At 40.6% G+C, this 24,502-nt stretch overlaps 1 protein-coding gene and 1 pseudogene across 1 annotated transcript in view; both read right to left on the reverse strand.

The window, feature by feature from the left end:
* Nucleotides 1–2,058: 2,058 nt before the first annotated feature.
* On the reverse strand, nucleotides 2,059–6,929 carry LOC107745536 (interferon-induced very large GTPase 1-like; annotated as a pseudogene).
* Nucleotides 6,930–6,953: 24 nt separating this feature from the next.
* LOC107745537 (interferon-induced very large GTPase 1-like) overlaps nucleotides 6,954–24,502 on the reverse strand; it is a 34,646-nt gene continuing 17,097 nt past the window's right edge. Inside the window, exon 2 of the mRNA XM_016559435.1 lies at nucleotides 6,954–8,180. Coding sequence (XP_016414921.1) covers nucleotides 6,954–8,105 — 1,152 coding nt within the window. The 5' untranslated portion in view covers nucleotides 8,106–8,180. The remainder of the gene's footprint in view (nucleotides 8,181–24,502) is intronic.

The raw sequence follows: 24,502 nt of genomic DNA on the forward strand, positions 1-24,502 counted from the left end.
TGATAGAAATTAATCTTTTCCAATAAGTTTAAATAGATTTTTACCTTTTAAATTAAATCAGTATCAACAAAATTCATCTTTGCAATGCAGAGAAAACACAGAAGATGCATTAGAAGTGGCATTTACACACTGTTTAATGCAGGACATGAATGTATTTAACCTGCAGTTACAAATGCATTAATACTGTTTTGATATTTTAAACATAAAACATTGAATATTGATATTTGAAATTATAAAAAAAAAATGAAAAGATACTTTAAATGTGAAATTAAAACTGTCAGTAGGCTGCAGCAAGTCACTGTTAATAAGTGAGTCATTGCGATTGAACCGATCATTTAAACAGTTAATTCATTCAGGAACAAAACACCGTCATGTTGCTCAGAGATGCAAATTGGAATTATATTTGTTGGCGAAATAGAGCAAAAACAGTCAATATTGTGTCTAAAACGCAAGTGTTTTAATATTAAATTCTTGTTTATTGAACTGCTGCATAGAATCAATGTCACATTGTAACCATGCTGCTTTTTGGTGGAAAAAACGTCAGTCTTCGCGTGATACTGATTAACTATATGAAATTATATAAATATATACATTTCTGCCCGCATATCTTGAATTTAGTGATCATTCTAAATGCATTTTAATAAACTGAATCATGCAGTGAAAGAACGCGCACTGGTGTAACCTATTAGACTTCTTATTGCCTTAGCTAAACTTTAGCTAACTTACATGGTAGCTCTCATGAGTCATGGATGTTAGCAAGACAAATTATGTTAACTATAATTGCCTTTTGGGTATTTAGCTGTAAATTTGAGGAACAGGTAGCTTAAGCCGGGCTCACACTACAGGATTTTTGGCTAGATTTTGCTGTCGCAGACAGATTTCCACAGTCTGCGACAAAACCCCCGGATCGTGACCAAATCGGTGCTCGTTGCGGTCGCCGAAGCTCGTTAAGTATGAGCAGGTTAGCAACGTGATCCGAGCCTGTCTCGAGTTATCACAGACGCTACGATATTTTCAAACCGGTTTGATATACACCCAATTTTCTGTTGTATGTTTGTTTCGTAGATGAGGCCCACTGTGTTTATGAATATTAATAGTGCTAATATTAATATTAATAGTGCAGACATAATTAAAATGTCTGTTGAGGATTCAAATGTTAACTAAAGAAAGTCAAATTAAGAAAAGAGGATTTATTTAAAGGGATCATCAGATGCTAAATTCACTTTTACATGTTGTTTGAACATAAATGTGTGTTAGCAGTGTGTGTACACCCCCACCCTATAATGATAAAAATCCACCCAGTGTTTTTTTTTTTTTATAATTCACATAAATCTTGACTCCTTTCTCAAATCAAGCCCTTCTCTGATTCTTGGCTATGTGATGTCACACAGACCCAGGCCGCTCCCATGATTGTTGATTGACACTGGCGTTTTATCACAGCCTCACCTACAGAAGAAGTGAGTATACGTTTTTTTATGAATCTTTGCAAATCGCCATTCCCAATAACGTGCTAGTTAGCAAGTTCCGCGGCTAAATGCGGCATTTAATGCATTTAAAGAGACATGCAACAAAACGAGTTGCTGTGAAAAAAGCTGTTTTTGACAGGGTAAAAAGTGTGTTGTTTTACACTACCATTGAGAAATTTTAGCCAAAGTATGTTATAGACTTTTCATTAACACCCTAAAGAATCATATCAACTTGTGGAAAATAGGCATCCGGTGACCCCTTTAAAAAAAAGTTTATTTATTTAGATGTTGATGACACTAATGTGACAGACGGAAGACACAGAAAAAAAGAATAATGCTTTAAAATCAATTGTTTGTAATTGATTTACTTATTGTAAAAATATATCAGCAGAGGAGCTGTGAAAGACCAGATGCAACTCTCCCATTCTTCTCACTTCATCTGGTTTTACAGTAAACTGGTCAGCAGGGTCTGAACCGGGGTCTGCAACATTATTAATATTATATATTTTTCTTGTTCTCAGCCAGAAACTGCTCGGGCTTCAAGGAAGTTCCCCAGCGTCAAAATCAGCCTTGAGGCTTTGTGCAGAGAGTCTCACTCTCCACTCACTACTGATGACAAGAACTGGATGGAGCCCATGAAGTGAAGATACCACACTGGACACGGATTTTGCATCAAAAGACAAGTCTTTACTTGAGCATATAGATAGAACAATCAGACAAAACCATAAAAAGCCAAATGAAAAAGATGAAGTAACAATACTTAAGCAAAAAGGAAAATGCTAAGGTCAATAATCACAGAACCACAAGTGTTCTATGACAAAATCATTAAACATAATTTTATTATTTCGATTTTTTTTAAATGATTTATTGAGCAGGAACTGCCACAATCATGTTTTCTTACACTAAAGCACGGGTTCCCAAACTTTTTAATTCCCAGACCGTCCTAGACATGTATAACACAAGACCAACCAAAGTTTTTTTTTTTTTTTCATATTTAATTTTTTTTCACACACACACACACACACACACACACACATTAGTGTTTTCTCAATACTGAAATCCCTAACTTAGATACAATACCTTGAAAAATATTGATATCTTATTAAAAGATATAACAAGGCTAAAACATGACAGTGAAGTTTATTTTTACATTAATGAAAACTTGGTAAAACACTGGAGAAGTAATTTGAACTTTTACTTCAAATTTCTTTAGAGATAAGCATTATTTTTCGTTTTCCATCTAAAACAGAACACAAGATCAAACACCCTGCAATAAAACAATGAAACTCACTAATCTGGAGAGAAGATCTCAAAGAACAGAGCACAGGGCACCGCCTTCTCAGGGGTGCCGAACATCGGTCCTGGAGAGCCACAGTCCTGAGTTTTGCTTCAACCCTAATCAAACACCTGATCAAGTCTAAAGGGTTACTACGAAGCTACAGGCAGGTGAGTATTTATCAGGGTTGGACTCTGAACTCTGCAGGACTGTGACTCTCCTGCACCGGAGTTTGCCACCCCTGTTCTCACCCATCAAACCCTCTCCCTAATCCCCTCCTTTCAGAAAGGTCTATATGCCATATATGATGCATCTTGTGAATCTATATATTTTGTTGTTGTTGTTGTTTTTCTCTCATGTTTGGTATCATTTTAACCCCTTAACTGTCACTCACATTTTTGAACATAGGCGTGAAAGCGCACGATCCAAACTTAAATTTTTATAATTCATGAACGAAAACATTTTGTAACATGATATTGATGTACCATTTTCATGGTAATGCAATGTTTGATTTTAAAATGGGTTTCAAAGGATGAATTTTGAGATTTAAAGTTTTCAATTGATATATAATTTCTGATGATTTCTAAAGTGTGATAGAGAAAAAGGCAACGAAGAAGACTTTTTTTGACAAAGGTCAGAACTCCTGTTATGATGTAGATTTTTGAGGTGCACTCTTGTCAAAAATTTATCTATTACTTTTCCTACATAGATATTTACATACATAGTAAACTTAGGCGTCCCACAGAGGGGACAGGTGACAGTTAAAGGGTTTTAAAGGTCTCAGTGTGATTGATAAAATGTTCATCAAATGATTGCCCTTACTCTTGTCCTGATATTAATTCATGAGTTCTTAAATACAGAAGATGTCGTAGCCTAATTTAGCAATGCTAAAATGGCATCATCCATTATCTGTGACAAAAGTTCTCATTTGGAATTCATCCTCTTTAGAAAGTGCATATACAAGAAGCACAAAGTCTTGCATCCGATTCTGTCCTTCTTTTTTATGTCTTTGAATGACAGGAGCAGATCTTCACAGACTGTTTCCAGAACAAATCAAACTCTTGCTTTGTCTTTGAGTCTTAAGTCAAGTTCTGTGCTCTTTTCATGATGTGTCCTCTGAGAATCAGTCTTTTTTTCAAGTCTTGTTGCTGAAGAATGCCATTTAATTTCATATATGTTTATCTTGTAAGGGCTTCTTGAAGCACCTGTGTTTTTCTTTTATTTAAGAGGCATCTGTAAAAATATTATCCTGTCCTAACATGTTAATTTAAAAGAAAAATATCTTCTAGGAGTAGGAGTGTAGTATTTTAAACTCTTAATTGCATCCTCTTTTGTGTATGATTTCCACAACTCTGGGATCCTACCATTCCCTTCAAATGACTTCTCCTAGTACTTTTCCAGATGTTTCTGGAATCTGCATACAAACCACTTCCAGTACAAACACTTACAGGGCTCTACAGTGCGACCATTTCAGTCGCATTTGCGACTGAAAACTACTGCGTGCGACTATGACATTTTTTTTTAGGAGCACCAGTGCGACTGACCCGATCATCATCATTAAATGTCTGAAAGTACACCTACAAGCCACTTTTGTGCCACCTCTACAAATTAATGTAGTTAATACTGATTTAATTTGATTGGTAACTTATATTCCTTATTCTACTTGTTCTTATTCTGTTGTTTTAATTAAAATTTTAAAAAAGCTTATAAAATATAATTCTTTTAAGAATTTGACAAAAGATGACATACTTTTAATAAAGTTAGAGGAGTCAAATATCACCTCGTAATGGGAAGGCTACTTTTTGATAAAATTTTGGATGATTGATTAGAAGGTACTCCTAAAATTTTGAATGTGCTCCTAAATTTTTTAAGTTAGGAGCACAAGTGCTCCTAAAAAGAAAAGTAAGCGTAGAGCCCTGACTTAGAATAGTTAGAAGTGATGCTCCAGTTAGCATAAACTCCTCCTGCTTTTCTATATTCTTTATATGGAAACCACTGATGTGATGATGTACAAAGATTCTGTGTTCCATCATAATAGCATCCATTGATTCCAGTCGATCTGTGGAAAGGAACACTGTGATCTCCATCATGATTTTCTATGGTGTTGGTGCAAGTGGCTGCACAGAACGGACACTGAACCCAACAGCACTGACAGAGGTGATCAGTCAGAATCTCATCGGGCCTGTCTTTGTAGTCCAGTGTTGATGGAAATTTCTTGAATCGACTGCTGATGTCAGAGATTATAGCCAGAAGTTCTTGTTTTATTGCATCTTTTAGGAGGCTGAAATCATCAATATGATTATGTTTCACTCCACTGAGGTCTTTTTCAGAGAAGATCAGCTCATCTGAGAGCTGCTGTGTGAAACTCTTCAACCACAAACCAACATCTCCACTGTTGACTTGAACATGTTCAGTAGATTCATGAGCTGCTTTCATGATCTTCTGCTGCATGAGTTTAATGTTCTCATTCATCCTGGGTAAAACACTGACACTGAACTTATCATTAATGTACCAATTGACTTCATCTCTGATGAAATTCCTGACGTGATCTCTGGGATAATTAATGTAGTCCATGAACGCAGAAAAATTCTCATTTTCTGCCAGAAACTTGAGGATGTGTTTTTCTAGATTTGATCTGTTTCCATTCAGTGATTCACAGTTTCTTCTTATTTCAACTGTTAAATCAATGGCAGTCATCTTGCAGACGCTCTGCTCAATGGGCTCTTTAAGTTTCTGACAGATGATCTCACCAAAGATGACATCTGACGCAGCTCCATGCAGGTATTTCTGGAAAATACTGTAGTACTCTTCGTTTTTCTTCTCCAAATATAGAACAGGATCATTGTTTTCTCTAAACATTCTGTGTTGGTCATTAATTGTATTGTTTGCTGTCTTAAATACTGAATAAACAAAATGGATGAAGAATTCATTCATGAACACATAATTCACTGGTCCTTCCTGATGTTGTCTCACTCTTGTCTTGATGTAATCTATGATTTGTTGAATGTAGCTGATGTTATAGCCCATTTTTGCAATGTTAAATGACGTTATCTTTATGTCTATTTGATGAACAACATCTGTTACTAATGCTCTTATTTGGGCTTCGTCTTCTTGAGATAGAATGTAACCAAAATTCTCTTCAGCAGCTCTGATGGCATTTTTTCCATGTCCTGTAAATCCACTGGATTTCTTCAACTGTACATAATCTGCATAACTTGGTGCAGAAAAAACATACCTGCACTCAATGCTCTCCCCTACAGAAGCACTTTCATAGATGTCACCAAGGAGGGTTTTCACATCATCCAATATGTCAATGTCTTTTATTGCAGGAGTGTCTGTGATGATCTTCTTCATACTCTGTTTCCAGAACAAATTAAACTTTTTCTTCAATGTTGCTTCATCATTTGCCCTGTTTTTGAGTTTTAAGGCAAGTTCTTTGCTCTTTTCATAGAGAGTGTTTTCATAATGTGTCCTCTGAGCATCTATCTTTTTCTTCAGGTCGCGCTGCTGAAGAATCCCATTTAATTTCTTATTTGTTTCTCTTATAGCAGTTTCTTGAAGCTCTTTAATTTTTATCTCAAAAAAACCTTTCCACTGAATCAATATATTTGCATCTCTGTCTTTCTCAATTCTGACATTGATTTTTTCACTTCTTCACTTGTCTTCTTCAGTTCTATTTGAATATCAGTTTCCTCAACCTCATTAATTGTTTCATTTTCTATTTTGTTGTGTAGTTTGTTCTCAATTTTCATCATGGCACTGCGGAGACTCCAGCACCACTTCCTGTATTCGGTCTCCAGTTTCCTGTAGGCTGAAATCTCCAGAGAATTTTTAAAGCTGAATACAAATTGTTCATTCAATATAGCCTTCCAGAGATCTTTAATACGTTCTCCAAACCAAAGGCTGCAGCTTGAAGTTCCTCAGATATTCTTTCAAGTTCAGTTTGTTCAGCTATCAGTTGTTCAGATCCATTGTGATTTTCTTTCAATTTCAATACTGTTGACCATTTTTCATTGTACTCATAATGTAGGACATAAAGATCTGCTGAGATATATTCATCCAGGAGGATCCCAAGCCATTTAATGAAAAACATCTTATTTGTAGCACCTGAGTTCATTTCATTAATAAAGAACTCACTGATGTCAGAATCATGCTGGATCTCACGGATTTTTATTAGGTCTGCACATTTTATACTTCTTTCCATTTCTGTATCATCTTCTTGAGGTTGATGTAGTTCTTTGTTCTTCTGACTCCACTGATGCCACAGATTCCCCTGATGAGGCAGAAATGATTCTTTGATTCCTCTCAGATCTTTCTTCCCCAGTAAAACAATCATTTATAGCTCTTCTGAGTTCTTCAGATACTTCTGACTGATTTCTGTCTTTCAAACCAATCTTGTATTTTCCTTTCCGTGTCTTAGTGCATGCTGAATCATTCTTAGCAAAAAGACAAATGAGTGGCTTTGAATCCTTATAGAGTTCTTGAACTTTCATCATGCTTCTGTCATTCCTCTCAAGTTGTGATAGAAGAACAACATTGACTGAGGCCATTTCAGTGAGGATCTGCAGCTGTTTCTCATGGACTCCTGCATCTCCATGTAGATTACAGAATGCAACACGGTTACTGAATTTATCCACGTTTTTCCCAGAGGGGCAGAACCAGGCAATCTCCACCACTCCATCCATCAGGACTCTGGTTCTGCTGCTGCCTGGGCAGTTCCTGTGAAAGAACGTGTTGTGTTTCTCATTGATCAAACTGTTCATCAGCTGAGACTTGGATGAAGACACAGAGCCAAACCTGAAGAAAAACACCATTGGAGTTTTTGCCTTGTAGATCGGCTGGGTTTGACTGATCGTTTCATTGTTGATGTTTGTCATCTTCCAGCTCTTGTTGATTTGTCTGAATGTCCAGAGAGGAAACTCAATCTGTTGTGTGAATGGATCAGGAACAAGCAAAGGCAGAGCGTACTGACACTGGGACAGTTTAGTCACCATTAGCTGCTTCAGGAAACCATCAGCACAATGAAACACAGCCATCTGAACATCCATTGGGTGCACAGGGTCAAATTTACTTCTTTCTCTGTTAGACATTAATTCAAAAAATATATCATCACAATCTGCTTCCTGTATAGGTGAATCACTGCTGCCTTGTTGGTTGTGACCTTCGTCATTGGTCTCAACATTAATGTATCTTGCTCTGTAGTCCATCATCAGTAGTTTTTGAAGGAAAGTCTGAATCAGCTCTTCTTCAGCACAAAACACATGGGACTGTAATGAATGTTCAGTTATCTGAAGAAAATCTGCAGCTCTCAATTTATATCTATGCTTGTCAAGGTGAAATCTGTGAAGGAGTGTTTTTGTCATTGCAAGCTTTTCATTTTCTACACATAAATGCTCATCTGGTCCCTCACTTTCTGTTCTTTGCTCTCCGACAATTATCTGTAAAAATAAAAGGCATAGTGTCATTTATTGTTATAAATGTGCACGGCATGCTGCAGAAAATTTGTGGTAAAGTACTGCAATATACTCTACATTATAATATGTAATTTAAAAGAAAGCTTTAAAAAAGTACAATTATCAACATTTTTCTATTTTTCTTCAATTTTCCAATTTCTTCTTCTGAAAACTAAATAAATGTAAAAATGTAAATTAAAAAATGCCCTTATTTAAAGGTATAGTTCAAAATGGGATAGTTCAAAAATAGTACAAAAATGAAAGTTATCCCATAATTTACTCACCCTCAACCCATCTTAGCTATATTAAACAGTATCCTTGCTCTTCCCAACTTTGTAATGGGATTGAATAGTGCTTGAGTTTTTGAAGCTCCAAAAAACATATCCATTCATCATAAAAGTAATCCATACACCTCCAGTGGGTTAATAAATGCCTTCTGAAGCAAAGAGGACATTTGTGTCCATTTGTTGTTGTACATTTCTGACATAGCCTTGAATTAGCGCCCCCTCCTGTCTCACCCACATTTTAAAACAAGGTTATGCCACTGGATTAAATTATGGGATCATTTTAATTTTGGGGTGAACTATCATCAATCTCTGACGCAGTGGAAGCAAAGACAATATAGACCAAAGTTATATAGCACCTTACACAGGATAATCAGATGTGACTACTCAGATTCGCTCTGGATAATATAATGTAAATGTCATGAATGTAAATTAAATTTTATCATGAAAACCACAGGAAAAATCTGAAAATGTAAATATTAAGCAAACACTAATCACTCGGCAGTTACGGTCAGTACTCAGGTTTGATCCATCTCTCTTTTCCTGCATGAGTCTTTGTTTTTGTTTTTATTTATGCATGTACCGGTCGCTGTCTACCATTTAACCTTTCATTTTTCTCTCTTTTTTTTTTGCCAGTTTCAGCACTTCACAGCGCCTCTTGCTATTACTTAATTCCCTCTTGGTTGTGTTTTTCTTTGTCTCTTTTATCTGCCCAGTTACTTTGTTGGATTTATGGACTGTGCCAGCAGCTTTATTGAGGACACAAGCAGACAACGAGTGAGCATGTAAGTCAGGGGTATCCAAACTCAATCCTGGAGGGCCAATGTCCTGAAGAGTTTAGTTCCAGTTTGCCTCAAAACATATGCCTAGATGTTTCTAGTATGCCTAGTAAGACCTTGATTAGCTGGTTCAGGTGTGTTTAATAGGGGTTGGAGCTAAACTTTGCAGGACAGTGGCCCTCCAGGAGCAGGATTGGACATCCCTTAGGTACGTAAACACAATGAAGACAACGTAGTCTATGGATACCAGGCTCTGTGGAAGGGACAGAAACAGGTGGATGGTGAGGATTCAAGAGAGATACATGGAACGTAGGGTGAATATGGTAGTGTGTTAGTATCTTCAGTTCATAAGTGACAGGGTTGACTTGTTTTACGACCTGGAATGGACCAATGCACTTGGGACTAAGCTTGCTTCAGGGCAGGCACAGCTGGATATCCCAGGTTCAGAGCCACACTAGTTGTCCAGGCTGGTAGATGGGTGTGATGTTTCTCCGGGAATCAGCGTGTTCCTTATGCCGCCACACTGCCTGCTGCAGATGGTGATGAGCCTCATCCCACACCCTCTCGTTCTCCTGGAACCAGTGATTAACTGATGGTACATCTGAAGGCTCACCTGACCAGGGAGATAGTAGTGGCTGGAAACCCAGTATGCATAGAAATGGGGTGAGTCCTGTTGCTGATTGCTGGAGAAAGTTTTGAGCATATTTGGACCAGGCAAGAAACTGGCTCCAGGGGTCCTGGTGGCTCTGGAAAAAGGTCATCAGGAAGCAGCTGACCTCCTGAACCTTCCTCTCTGTCTGCCCATTGGACTGTGGATGGCAGCCAGATATAAGGCTTATGGTCAAACCTAGGAGGGAGAAAAAGGCCTTCCACACACGTGAAATTAACTGTGGTCCATGATCAGAGACTACACCTTAAGCCAGTGGTCACCAACCTTTTTAGGCCCAAGATCCCTGACCTCGGCCTTTATGAAAGACAAGATCTACCTATTGAAGAATTGATAGAAAACAACATCGCAGATTGTACTTCAAATTTGAGGCCTTTTACTTAGTATTTTAATTAGTGATGCGCCGATCATAGCTGATTCAGAATTCAGATTTTCTTTTCTTTTTTAACTAGCAAATTGGATTCTGATACTGATACTGATTTTTAAGCAATTTTCGGGATCTACTGGGACAGTGATAAAGATTTACCAGTCGATCGCGATCAACGGGTTGGCGACCACTGCCTTAAGCCATACCAAAATTACAGAATACCAGAATGAACAAGGCTTCTGCGGTTTCTGTGGCAGTAGGCAGAAACTTGAGTGGAATTAACTTGCAGGCTTTTGAAAACCAGTCAACAATTACCAGTATCCAGGTGTATCCATCCGAGTCAGGGAGGTCTGTGAAGTCCATTCCCAGGTGTGACCATGGGCGTTGACGAACGGGCAGCGGGAGGAGCATCCCAGGTGGTAGATGGTGAGGGATTTTGGAGATAGCGCACTGCTTGCAACCTTGGATGTAACGACGGATGTCATTTGTCATGCCAGGCCACCAGTAGCGGTTTTTAAGTGAGAGGGTTTGTGTTGTCCCTGGGTGGCCAGTGCCTAATGAGGAATGTGCAGATTCTATGACTGGCAAACGGTGAACTCTGGGAACATAGGTGGAGTCCAGCGGGCATCCCAGCAGAACAGAGTTAGTGGTGGAAGCTTCGAGGATCTGTTCATCAATACTCCACTGGATGGGCTTCATGAAGAGAGAATAGGGAAGCATTGACTCTGGCTTTTCGGACTTATCGTCAGGGGTATGAAGACATGAAAGGGCATCAGCTCTGGTATTTTTGGATCCTGGATGGCAGGAAATGTGGAACTGGATGCATGTGAAGAATAAAGCCCATCGAGCTAGTCGGGGGTTCAGTCTCTTGGCTTCTCTGAGGTATTAGAGGTTCTTGTGATCAGTGAGAACAATGCATGGATGATGGGCTCCCTCCAACCAGTGCCTCCATTCCTCCAGGGCGAGCTTGATGGCCAGTAAAGATAACTTTTTGGAGAAGAAGGCACATGGAAGAAGTTTATTTGACTTCTCCTGCTGCTGGGATAAGACCTCACCAACTCCTTAGGTGGAACCGTCGACTTCATTAACAAAAGGTTTCTCTGGGTTAGGATGAGTGAGGAGTGTTGTGGTTGTGAAGGCGTTCTTCAGTTCTTGCATGGCTTGCTCGGCTGTTGAGTTCCAGGACAGAGACTTGGGCCTGCCTTTTAACAGAGAAGTGAGTGGTGCTGTTAGAGTGCTGTAGTTCTGGATAAATTTGTGGTAGAAGATAGCGAAACCAAGGAATCTCTGGAGTTCTTTCACAGTGGTGGGCCTGGGCCCAAGTGGTGACTGCAGATACCGTCCCCTCATCCATTCTGAGGCCTTCCTGGCTGACAATGTATCCTGGGAAGTGGATGGATTTCTGATGGCAGCTGCATTTCTCTGTTTTGAGGAACAGATGGTACTCGCAGAGCCATTGGAGGACCTCCGAAACGTGGCAGCGATGTTCGGCCAGGTTCCGGGAGTATATCAAGATGTCATCGATATACACAATCATAAAGTGGTTCGGGAAGTCCTGGAGCACCTCATTCATGAAATCCTGGAATACAGAGGGTAGCGTTGACCAACCCATATGGCATAACGAGGTACTCATAGTGCCCTGATGGAGTGATGAAAGCAGTCTTCCTCTCATCTCCCTCACGTATCTGGATGAGGCTTCGAATGTCCAACTTGGTGAAGATGGAGGCACTGTGGAGTTGTTCCAAGGCAGCTGGGATGAGGGGAAGTGGATAACAGAACTTGATGGTTATTTTGTTGAGTTCCCGGTGTGAAAGAAATTGTAGAATTAATCATTTTAATCAATAAATCATAACTAACATTTCCCTTTCTTGCAGGCTTAACATTTGCATGCTTTTAGACAACAAAATGTTCCATAGTTACTGTTTTGTTGTGTTGCGCAGATGAGCTAAAACGTCACCCGAATCCGCAGCTTCAAATAAATTATCTACACGCTGTGATACTTCAGCTTGCGTTTCGGTACAGTTGACAGAATTGTCAATTGCCTAATTGGTCATTGTTGCATCGTCACATAAATGTATTATTTTCACATCTTTTTAAGCCATTCGGTACTAGCGCTCTCCAGAGGCGCTTTTCTGTGCACTCACAGTCACATCCAAAGCGCGCACTGCAAAGCTTGTTGCGCTTAAGTGGCCAGATACACACAAAATGACCTCAAAATGGTCGTCCTGGCAAGTATCCTCATAAGCACTTTCGGTTTTGTCTTAAGTTAATGTAAACAGTTGCAAAAGAAAACACATGTGTATCAGTATTGGATCCGTGAAATAGGTCTTGTTACAGCAGCATAATAAAGTTGTGCCGTCTGTCATTAATGTTAATCAAACAACAAAGTAGAGAGAAAATCCCTCACTGCTCTTGACTAAATAATGCTTTGTTAAATAACTTTAATATGTTAATGTACAGTTTATTCAATTTCTGTAGCCTATTTAAAACGTTCAAATTTTAGAAAATGTAGTTGATATTTGCATCACTAATGATTTATATTATCCACCCGCGACCCACCCGCAAATAATCAGAATGCATTTTTTATTACCCGACCCGCTGATTATCTGCAGCGCCCACGGAAATAACTGCCATCCGAGCATCACTAGTGTGTTGTAATAATGATGCATATGGACAGGACGAGATGGCTACACATTTGTCTGAAATTATTAATAACTACAGAAACTCATGGTTTAGGGAACAAGCTGAGGTAATCAAAAACCAAACTTGCTTTGCCAGTAACAGAGGGGGTTGCTGATTTGTCATATAAATCAAATCAAATTAAACCAATCAAATTAAAGGAGAATGATGTAACATGTATAACAATGATGTAACATCGTCAAACACTTCTAGACATTAGATCGGCACTCGATTTGGACTCGAGCGTGAATACGAGCGACTGCAGCTTCTTCACCAAGCATCTACCTCTTTGTTTACACCCGCACCGACGAAAGAGGAAAAAGCGCAAGAGGGGCAGCCATGCCAGCATTCTGTGCAGAACTCGCAATTGCTTGTCAGCAAAGTGGATGAACTGAATGCTCAAATTATTTTTAATCATGACTTCAGGAACTGCTGTCTATTTGCATTCACCGAAACATGGCTAGACGCTACTATTCCAGACAACGGAGTTTCACCGCCCAGTTTTACGATCTACCGCCAGGACAGAACAACTGACTCTAAGCGCAAAGGCGGCAGCGTTTGCATTCTAATGAACTCTCGCAGGGGAACGGATGTTTTGGAGGTTGCCAAGCACTGCTGTCCTGACGTCGAACTCATCACAGTCAAAATACGGCCATTCTTTCTTCCACGCGAGTTTAGTTCGGTCATTTTCACAGTAACTTATATACCTCCGCAGGCAGATAAAAGCAAGGCAATGGACACTCTTTATGAAACTATAAATGGTCTGGAGAACAAACACCCGGACACTGTTTTTATTGTTACTGGAAACTTTAACAAAGCAAACCTGAAAAAACTCCTCCCTAAATTCTACCAACACATAACTTTTCCTACTCGAGCAGATCAGACGCTTGATCACTGCTACACAGCACTCAAAAACAGTTACAAACCCCTCCCCCGCCCTGCCTTCGGTAAAGCAGATCACACATCCATTCTTCTTCTGCCTGCATACAAACAAAAGCTAAAACAGGAAAAAACAGTAATCAGGACAATCCATCAATGGAGCGAGGAAGCCATCTTCACACTTCAGAACAGCTTTCAAACAACAGATTGGCAGATATTTCGGGATGCAGCAGGCACAGACATTGAGGAATATACAAACACTGTCACTGATTACACCAATGTGTGCACTGAGAACATTGTCCCAAAAATCTGCATTAAAACCTTTCCAAACCAGAAACCCTGGATGAATGCTGATGTCAGAGCCAAATTTAAAGCACGTACCTCAGCCTACAACTCTGGTGACACTGAGGCATACAGAAGGACCAGATACAATCTTCAGAGAGCTATCGGGTCTGCAAAGAGAGTCTATAAAGACAAGATGGTGGAAAACTTTCAGGGATCTAATCTCAAGCTCTTGTGGAACGGCTTACACTCAATCACGGACAACAGTGGAAAAAAGGATGGAAAACCCACAACATGGATAAGTCTGCCTCTCTGCCAGATGAGTTGAATGTCTTCTATGCACGGTTTGATGATAGCAACACCTTCCCTGCAGTGAAACTGCCACCAGATAATAACAGCTGTTCTCTTACCTTCGCCTTGCCTGACGTGTCCAGATCGCTTAGAGCGGTCAACCCACGCAAAGCACCTGGTCCAGATGGTGTTCATGGCCATGTCCTCAGATCGTGTGCCAACCAGCTAGCGGAGGTGCTTACAGACATCTTCATTCTCTCTCTTAGACTGTCTGTGATTCCCACCTGCTTTAAGAAAACCACCATCATCCCTGTCCCTAAGAAGTCTGTTGTCACCTACCGCAATGACTACCGGCCTGTGGCACTGACCTCTATCATCATAAAGTGTTAGAGTGGCTCATTAAAGACCACATCTGTTCTTTTTTGTCAGACACCATGGACCCTCTCCAGTTTGCATATAGGAAAAACAGATCGAGCGATGACACCATTGTTCTAACCATTCACAATGCCCTCACACACTTGGAGAAGAAAAATACGTATGTGTGGATGCTGTTTATTGATTACAGCTCTGCGTTTAACACCATCATCCCATCAAAACTCATCACAAAACTCAGAGATTTAGGACTGAACTCTCACCTCTGCAACTGGATTATGGACTTTCTGATTTGCATACCTCAAGTGGTGAGAATTGGTACCCATTTCTCATCCACACAGACCCTGAGCACAGGAGCCCCACAGGGCTGCTTCCTCAGCCCCCTCCTATATTCTCTGTTCACGCACAACTGTGCTGCCAAACACAGTTCCAATATTATCTTTAAATTTGCTGAGGACACATCAATCCTGGGTCTCATCACAAATGGAGATGAAACGGCCTACAGAGATGAGGTGAGAGCACTATCACAGTGGTGTAATGACAACAACCTCTGCCTCAACGTCAGCAAAACCAAAGAGATGATTGTGGACTACAGGAGGACACAGGAGGTCAGCCACGCCCCCTTATACTGTACATCAATGGATCTGCAGTAGAAAGAGTTAAGAGCATCAAGTTCCTTGGTGTGCACCTCTCCAATGACCTGTCCTTGTCTCTGCACACCACATCAGTAGTAAAATCTGCACGCCGGCAGCTCTATTTCCTACGTAAGCTCAAGAGTTTTGGTCTCCCTCCCAATATCCTTACAAACTTCTACAGATGCACCATTGAGAGCATCCTGACGGGGTGCTTTACTGTATGGTATGGCAGCTGCTCTCTCCTCAAAAGGCCCTTCAGAGACTTGTGAAAACAGCTGAAGTCATCATCGGCAACAAACTTCCATCCCTACAGGACATCTTCCATCTGCGATGTCTGAGGAAGGCCTGAAAAATCACAACTGACCCTCCTAGTCACCCGGCACACAGTCTGTTTATCAAACTACCATCAGGCAGGTGATACCGTAGCATTCAGTCTAGAACCAGCAGGCTGAAAAACAGCTTCTACTTGCAGGTCACCAGAACCCTTAATAAATTGTAAAGCTGTCTCTAAGATTGCAGTATTATCCCCCTTCATATCATGTCATATCATATCATATCAAAGACTATGCAAACATTATGTCTTTTTGCATCTTGCATACTTTGCACAACTACATTACATTACATACCTCAATGCAAAGTCTCCACCTCAACCTTGCACCTGCACACTTTTTATTGTTATTATATATTTATTGTATTGCATTGCATTGTGAATCTGTTGTAATTATTATTTTACATTTCTGTTTTTTTTTATCTTGCTTGTGTGGTATGCTGAATAAGGGTTTATCATAATAGTTATTGCTTCAAATTAATATGTTATATTGTATATTGAGATGGATGTGTGTGATTGGGTGAACGAAAATGTGCGTGCCAGTGTGTGCATTTGTAGAGGGAGTTCTCGCGATATGCTTCATTCATGATAAAGCATCGGTGAAGACCGCACATACACATCAGTCCCTAAACCGTTATACCAGGAACTGAAGGACTACTTACACGACCTGATTGCTCAAGGATGGGTGGCCAAGTCTCAGTCCCCTTACTCGTCCCCAATTGTCTGCGTCCGTAAAAAGGATGGCAGTCAAAAATCAGCTACTCACCCAACTCAGAAAGTACAGTGGTGTTGCTGGCTCAAGGACCACCCCCTACCACCCCCAGGGGAATGGGCAGGTGGAAAGATTTAAAAGGACATTACTGCAGATGCTGAAAACCCTGACTGAAAAACAAAAGTCGAATTGGAAGGATGCACTCAACAAATTAATCTTCGCCTACAACTGTACTAGATGTGACGTGACTGGCTTCTCGCCCTTTCACCTGCTGTTCGGCCGCGCACCAAGGCTGCCCATCGATGCTCTCTTCGGACTCAACCCAGGCAATAACTCTCAAAGTTATAGTGAGTACATGGAACAATGGATGAAAGGGATGCAGGAAGCTTGTGAGATAGCGAGAGAACAGGCAAACAAGTATGCTGAAAGAAACAAAAGGAATTACGATCAAAGAGTGAGGTGTACTGACCTGTTCCCAGGAAGCAGGGTCCTCGTGAAAAACTTGACTCCAAGAGGGGGGACCGGGAAACTGCGGAATTACTGGGAAGATGAAGTTCACATTGTCACATGCCAGGTAGCAAATGATGCACCAATCTATGAAGTAAAACCTGAGCAGAGTAAAGGTAGATCAAGAGTTTTACATCGCAATCTTCTTCTTCCATGTGACCATCTACCTCTTAAAATCCCATCAACTCGAAGTACCAAACCAAAGCAAGAACATCAACCAAGAAGCAGCAGAACTCAGCCCACCAGGGGAAGAGAATGTGAGCCAGAGTGCGATAATGAAAGCGAAGAGGATGAGTACTACTTCCAAGTGGAGCCTTATCAGAGAAGGCCACAAGAAAGTGGTGATTCCCTAGAAAAAAAGGATATGTTACCACCACAGTCAGTACCTTCTGAGCCTCGATCTAGCTCTCCAGTGTCGGAACCAAGGCCACAGTCACCCCCGGCCGAATTAGAGATAGATCTTCCAGTGCCTGCCTCTGCACCTGCAATAAGACAAGAACTTCATGAAAATGAACCAACTGTTGACCCAATGCAACGAGACTTACCTGTTAACGAAACAGCTGAAGTGCCTAGGTCCAGGGACAGGACCTCAGAGGAGGAAAACAGGTACCAGTTCACCAGGAGAAAGCGACAGCCACCAAAAAAGTTTACATACGACAATCTTGGGATCCCATCATGCTACAATGTGCAGATAGTGGGCAATAACCACTACCCACACTTTGCGTCTAGCGGAATGACAGCTGTGACACCCTGGTTAGCAACACCACTTTGTTACCCCCAGCCCTCATGTGGGTGCTATTAACTGTGAATTACTACCACATGAACTTTACTCCAATAACTAGTTACTGTATGGCCTGTGCTGAAGGTATGAAATGCCACTATACAGCACATTACCCAGAGACTGTTTATTGCCCATAGTAAGAAACTATTGCAAAACAAAAACTATGGACTGTTATCAGATACTAAGACAATTGACTGTTGTGCGGTCTTGAAACTGTGGACACTTTGAATCACTTTGAGACTTTCTTTTTGACGCTTTTTGAATCTTTTTCCTCTTCAAAGAACTTTTTGCCATTTTTTGCTGGAGCAAATGGATGGACGGTTTTTTCCTTTAAAGAGACTTGTTGGTGGTTTAAAAATTTTTTTTTTTTACACTACCTCATGAGACTATTACAATCAAGTGCCTCTTGTCTATTGACTAATAAGGACTCTTGTATGGAAAATGAGCAATATCACAATTGTGAATGTATGCTTGTTGCAGAAATACTGAAACTAAAAACAGAGTTGTGAAAAAAAAATGTACAAGGAAAATGTTGATAACAGTGCTGTAATATCTTATGTTGGAGATAACTGCTGGGTAAAGTTAAAAGTTTAAATACTGTAAATTGAGCATTACTGTGACTAATTAAGCAATTTGATGTCGGGACGACATCTTTACTTTGAGGGGGAGAGTGTGGTATGCTGAATAAGGGTTTATCATAATAGTTATTGCTTCAAATTAATATGTTATATTGTATATTGAGATGGATGTGTGTGATTGGGTGAACGAAAATGTGCGCGCCAGTGCGTGCATTTGTAGAGGGAGTTCTCGCGATATGCTTCATTCATGATAAAGCATCGGTGAAGAAGCATCGCTTGAACGCAATTCATTTCATATCATCCTTTACAGGAGTACTACACTTGCACCTTTATTATTATTGATATTATTATTATTGTACTGCTGTAGACTGCCTAAGCCTTACAAAAAACATTTCAATGTACATATTGTCACTGACACCTGTACATAAGACAAATATACTTGAAACTTGAAACTAATGTAACATGATGTTACTTTTGCTGTGCACCTATGCTATATAAACTGTTGTATTCTCTTTTGTTGGGGGGATACTCTGTGATTGATATGAGATCCTCCCGGCCATTATTAAAGCATATTCAAAGGCATTGTCTGGAGTCTGTCTGGTTACTGCTGCGCAGCAGGTTAGTCGAACACTGGAGATCTTAGTCCCAAGTGATAGTCAAAAGGGTGTCATTTGCGACGCGCTAAAAGTGTATACATTTCTAAGTGTCGCCAGAGACGCTTTAAGTAGGTAGACATAAGTCTGGTGCGTAGTGGAATTTCTACCACACCAGTAATCAAGCTTCTTAGCCACAAAGAAAAAACAGGAAGCTGCAGGAGAAGTGGAAGGATGGATGTAGACCTGCATCAAAGCCTCTTCAATGTACTCTTCCATGGCCTTCTGTTCAGGTATGGAGAATGGGTAAACCCCTCCACGAAGCGCTGGCTTACCCGGTTCCAGGTCGATGGCGCAGTCTCATGGGCGGTGTGGTGGTAATTGTAAGGCTTGTTTTGAGCAAAAGACATCTGCAAATAGGGCATAACATGCTGGAATGTCCACAGATTGGAGAGCCAGCAGACTTTCTATGGAAGTGGAGTTGACAGGAATCACTGGAGTTTCTTTGGAGATGAGATGAGGTAGGTGAGGGAATCAATCAGGAAAACACTGAGGGCCCCATTGCAGAATGTCACCAGTTGTCCAACAGAGTGATGGTGAATGTTGAATGAGCCATGGGCGCCCTAGGATGACACCAGTGGTGGATTCCTCCAGAACCAGTAGTGTAAAGAGCTCTTAATGCTGGCAGTCCACTCTCAGTGTAACAGGTCTTACTTGATTGCGGACAGGGTTGTGAATTTTAATGCATAATCGGTGATGGAACTTTTGCCTTGATGCAGGTGGTATAATTGCTCAAAGACAGTTGAGGAATAAAGGAAATCTTTGACCGTTCAGTGGATAAACATTGCAGATGCATGTCCGTAGCCAGAAAACATTGCAGCAGAAATCAATTGCAGTCCTCCGCCAGACCAGAGTAGGGTGTTGGAATGACCATGGGACTGGTGCCAAAGACTGGTGAAGGAGAGGTGTTGGAGGAAGTGATGATGGTGACGGGTGGCACTATGTGTCCTGCCAATTCTCTGTGAAGTATCTCAGCATGTTCTGTGAATCTTCTGGCATTGGTCTGGCCTTCTGTCGAGAAATATACACCTGACAAGAAAATAATCCAGATAACCTCTTTATTGAGGACACAAGCGAACACAGAGTGAGCAGGTAAGTAAGCACAATGAAGATAATCTGAGTAAGGAGTGGCTGGTAACTGTCCTTTATCTTACAGGTCATTGTGGAAGATGGCTGAGCTGGCTGAAGGAGCACAAACCTCAAAGAACTGGTAAGTATTGCAGGTAAGTATTCACAGAGACTGACTTGGACACACGAGGAATACACACAGGGAAATTGTCTTTGGAATAATCGTAGAAGCACCAGGAATCACTAGGAGGTCGCAAGGGTGAGTCTGTATCCTGGTTTAAGGCCAGACACTGACTGATGTTGAGGTGTGTACTTATATATGGTGCTTAATGATGTGGCTGATTGATGACAGGTTGTGCTGGTTAATACTCTGGTGACTGCGATTGCAGTGTGGTGGTGAGAGAGCCTGGTGATCTCGTGACACTGCTCACCTTACGGTTTTTCAAATTAGTTAGTGACTCTGCCTTTTGGAATTCCCACCTGTTATGTTTGCCTGCCAGGACTTATATCTGTTACGATATTCACCTGGCTCTAACCTTGATACTGAATCTGTCTTCTGATTAGCCGCCTGCCCAGTTTCTGATGCTTGCCTGACTAATATTTCTACACCAATCAACTAATGCTGGCCTTTGACTTTCTTCATCTTGTCCCTTACTGAGTCTGGTCCAGAGCTCAGAGGCTTGCTGCCATAATTTAGACTTTTTCCTTTAAAAATTCTTTGGGGGATTAAAAAAAAAAGGAGTAAATTGATTTTTATCATTGTAGGGTGGTTGTGTCCATACACTGCTAAGACACATTTATATGCAAAGCATGTAAAAGTGATTTTTGCATCCAATGCCCACTTTAAATAAAGTCTGTATTGATATTTTATCTTATTGTGGGTCCTTCACAGTAAAACCTGACACTTACCCTTTGTTTTACTCCATTTTCTGTTGTGGCGGGCTCACTTCTTTCCTTATTGATTGTAGTACCATCTTTGGAAACACAATAACAATTAACTTAGAGTTTCTTCAGCTATTTAGAATATTTTCAATGTATTTGATAAGAGGTTTAAATACACCAGTGGTTCCCAATACTGTTCCTTTCGTCCCTCCACTCTGCATATTTTATATATCTCTCTTAACACACCTGATTCAGATCATCAGCTCGTTGGAAGAAATCGAGCTCCATTAACTGTGTTCCGATTGACAAGGCCCCTGCACAGTGTTTATTGTTCCCTACTCTTCACTTTGGAACATTCATTCACAGATTTGCACTTTGCCACTGCCTGCTCTTCACACACAGATTAAACTTATTAGAGAATTGTCAAGTCGACATAACATACCCCTGTAAATACAACCCCAATTCCAGAAAAGTTGGGACATTTTTTTATTATATTTAACCGTAATCATGGGATTTGTATAGTAGTCACGCCTGGTACACTTTAATGCCATTTGAACTGAACATGTATGCTCCTTTCGAACTGGAATTATGGTGGAAAATCATGTGACATCCACTTTGTAGGGCATTTACAGAATCATTAGGTCTGATTAGTTAAGGTTGCATTAACTAACATTAGCAATAGCTACATTTGTAACATTAGTCAAGTCAAGTCACCTTTATTTATTTAGCGCTTTTAACAATACAGATTGTGTCAAAGCAGCTTTACAGTATTAAATAGGAAAAGAGTGTGTCAATAATGCAAAAGGACAATAGTAAACATTCAATTTTCAGTTAAAGGCAGTTCATCATTGAATTCAGTGATGCCATCATCCAACTCAGTTCAGTTTAAATAGTATCTTTGCAATCAATTCGATGATATCACTGGAAAATAAGTGCTTATTGAAAAGCAAATTTGTTCTCTGCCAGCAGGTTTCACTTTCGAAACGGCAGAAATATAGTGCTTTCCGACAGTACACAAAGCAGCGCAGTGCCTGACTTTGAACGTGCAGCGCTCAAGTTTATTCAGTGAAATCACAGCCTTTTGAAGTTTAATCAATGTCATATTAATCTATATGGCAATTCTTGTCTTTCCATCTCCAAATTTAAGACCTCTTATAATTAATAATTTTTGTACCATTTAAGAGTTTTTATGGCCTTAAATTGAACCAATTAAACTGAAGAAGTTTTATATTTGGCAAAAAGGTTTTGTTGACTATGCATTTTACCTTTGAAATTTGAGGCAAGTGCAACACTCTGGCGTCCCCGTTGTTTGTGAGCAGTGGTGTGATGGCGATTTAAATAAAATACAGATTTCCAAACAATCCAAACAGGAATCCCCTTGAACTTGGTAAAACGATAATCCGTTTACCATCTTGATTGAAAAATACTGTTTCCCTTATCAGTTTTTAATTTATTATTTGCTGATGTTAGTGAATGTTTACATTAGAGTGCACATCATACTTCGATGTAATTAAAATGGGGAACGGCTGGAAACTAGCGACCTCTCCTGGTTGGAGATAGTATTAACATCATAACCTGAAAGCAATCTTTACATGACTTACTTTTCAAATGTTTTAAAATTGATCATCCGATCCAGCGGGCCGTACTAAAAGACACTGCGGGCCTTGTATGACCCGCGGGCCGCCAGTTGCCCATCCCTGGTCTAGAATGTCTGTATGGTATGCACATATTTATACCAAGTTCATTTCTAATAAATCCCGATATGTGCGTGGAAAATTGCATACGCATATTTCTATGCCCATTTTGTGTGTACACAACAGTCATAAATGAGGCCCCTGGTCTTTAATGGGGAGTGCTCAACTCATCTCTACAGAATCCCCCACAGGTGCTCAAGAGTGTTAAAATTGGGTGAAATACTTGCCCACTGAAGGATTTTACCTTGGGAGAATGCATACCATCATTGTCATGTTGAATAAAAGCCCAAGAGCGCAGAGAATGAGGAGTGGGTAGCATCTTCTGTATCAAGTTTTTGTATTACATCAAACAGTGGTGTGTGAATTTATGACAGCATTGATAAATCACAACTCCCTCACACCTTCAGCACTCCCACATCCCTATAGAAGAGCTTTATTGCCACTGAACTTCACTGTGGGAACCAGGCATCATATTTCTGCTCAAGTTTGCCTAAAACATTTGTGGACATATCTTGCATGACAGCACTACAAAAAATAAATAAATAAATAAATAAAATAAGATAAAATAAAATAAATTAATACAATATAAATACAAGTGAAAAACGTATCTACTTACTAAGGAGCCTTATCTACTTCTTGTCTTATTGTTGTGGCCTTTGTATAGGGTGAGGGCTAATGGTTGTGTATACAAGAGGTCCTAGTGGAAATATTACAAAAGGGCAATAGCTTACCGCCAAGCCACACTGGCAGAGTTTTTGTCCCCAGTAAAGGAATTATCATATTCCGCCCTCAATTTAATAAATACAAGAACTTTTGCCTCAGACCACCTAACAAATAAATCTGTGCAGTGGTATTGTTAGTTTAAGTTCACATTTTTAAGACCCCTGAGTTTTAACATTTGTTTCACTAGATATTTGAGTAAATTAAAACACAGTACTTACATTTATACGTGTATTCGTCGGCCGTCACAGAACCATCACCCGCTATTTTGTTTTAATAAAAGTCCCGTCGTCACCGGCACACTATGATTTCTGGTATAGGGTAGGCTGCGAAGGATCCATCTGATGTATCCTTCATTTTCTGGCGAAACTGAGGGCGCATTTGAAGTCGCTTTCGAATTGCGCTAGCTTTCGTCGTGCTGCAGTGATGCAATCGGCCTTCGAATTTGGCTTTCAGAGGGTGCACTGTGAATTGGGACGGTCTTCGTCGCGCCGCCGTGACGCAATCGGCTGTCAAATGCAGCCTTCATAGGACGTGGTCTTTGAACTGGGACAGCCTTCGTCGCGCTGCTGTGACACAATCGGCCTTCAAATACGCACTTCAAAGGATGCAGTCTGTGAATTGGGACGCAGCTAGGGTCTTTTTGCTGGATGCCCCGCTAGGGCCTTCTGGCCTGTTCGGCGACGCTGTCAATACAGTCGTCGACAGGTTCCAGCAGTGGCATTTCAGTGCTTTCTCCCTCAGCGCTCTCATGGGGCTGCTAGGCGGGAGCAGCCCCAGCCTTGTACCAGCTCCTCGCATCGAGAAGTCCAAAAACGGAGCGTCACCACTCTCACTCCCCCACAAAAAGGTCTGGAGTCGGGGCAGCGCTCCAGGTTGAAGACTTTAAAGGAGATGACAGGTCTGAGGACCATCATTTCCAATAATAAGGCTTCAGCCAAAAAGTCCTGACACAAGTGTCTCAGGACTTCTGAGGGCAGGCCCCTCTAGGGAAGAGCGGTATACACCTCATCATATGGTGCCCATCTCTCCTCAGTGCCCTCAGGAGATCAGTCTGTCAACCCTGCCACCCCAAGTGCTTCAGGGCACAGCGGTCTCCAGCAAGCGCATCTTTCAGCATCCGCCCGGAAACATAGAGGTCCTGGGTGG

The sequence above is a fragment of the Sinocyclocheilus rhinocerous genome, unplaced genomic scaffold (assembly GCF_001515625.1).
Source record: "Sinocyclocheilus rhinocerous isolate Xijiao unplaced genomic scaffold, SAMN03320098_v1.1 scaffold1159, whole genome shotgun sequence".
Classification (NCBI taxonomy): Eukaryota; Metazoa; Chordata; class Actinopteri; order Cypriniformes; family Cyprinidae; genus Sinocyclocheilus; species Sinocyclocheilus rhinocerous.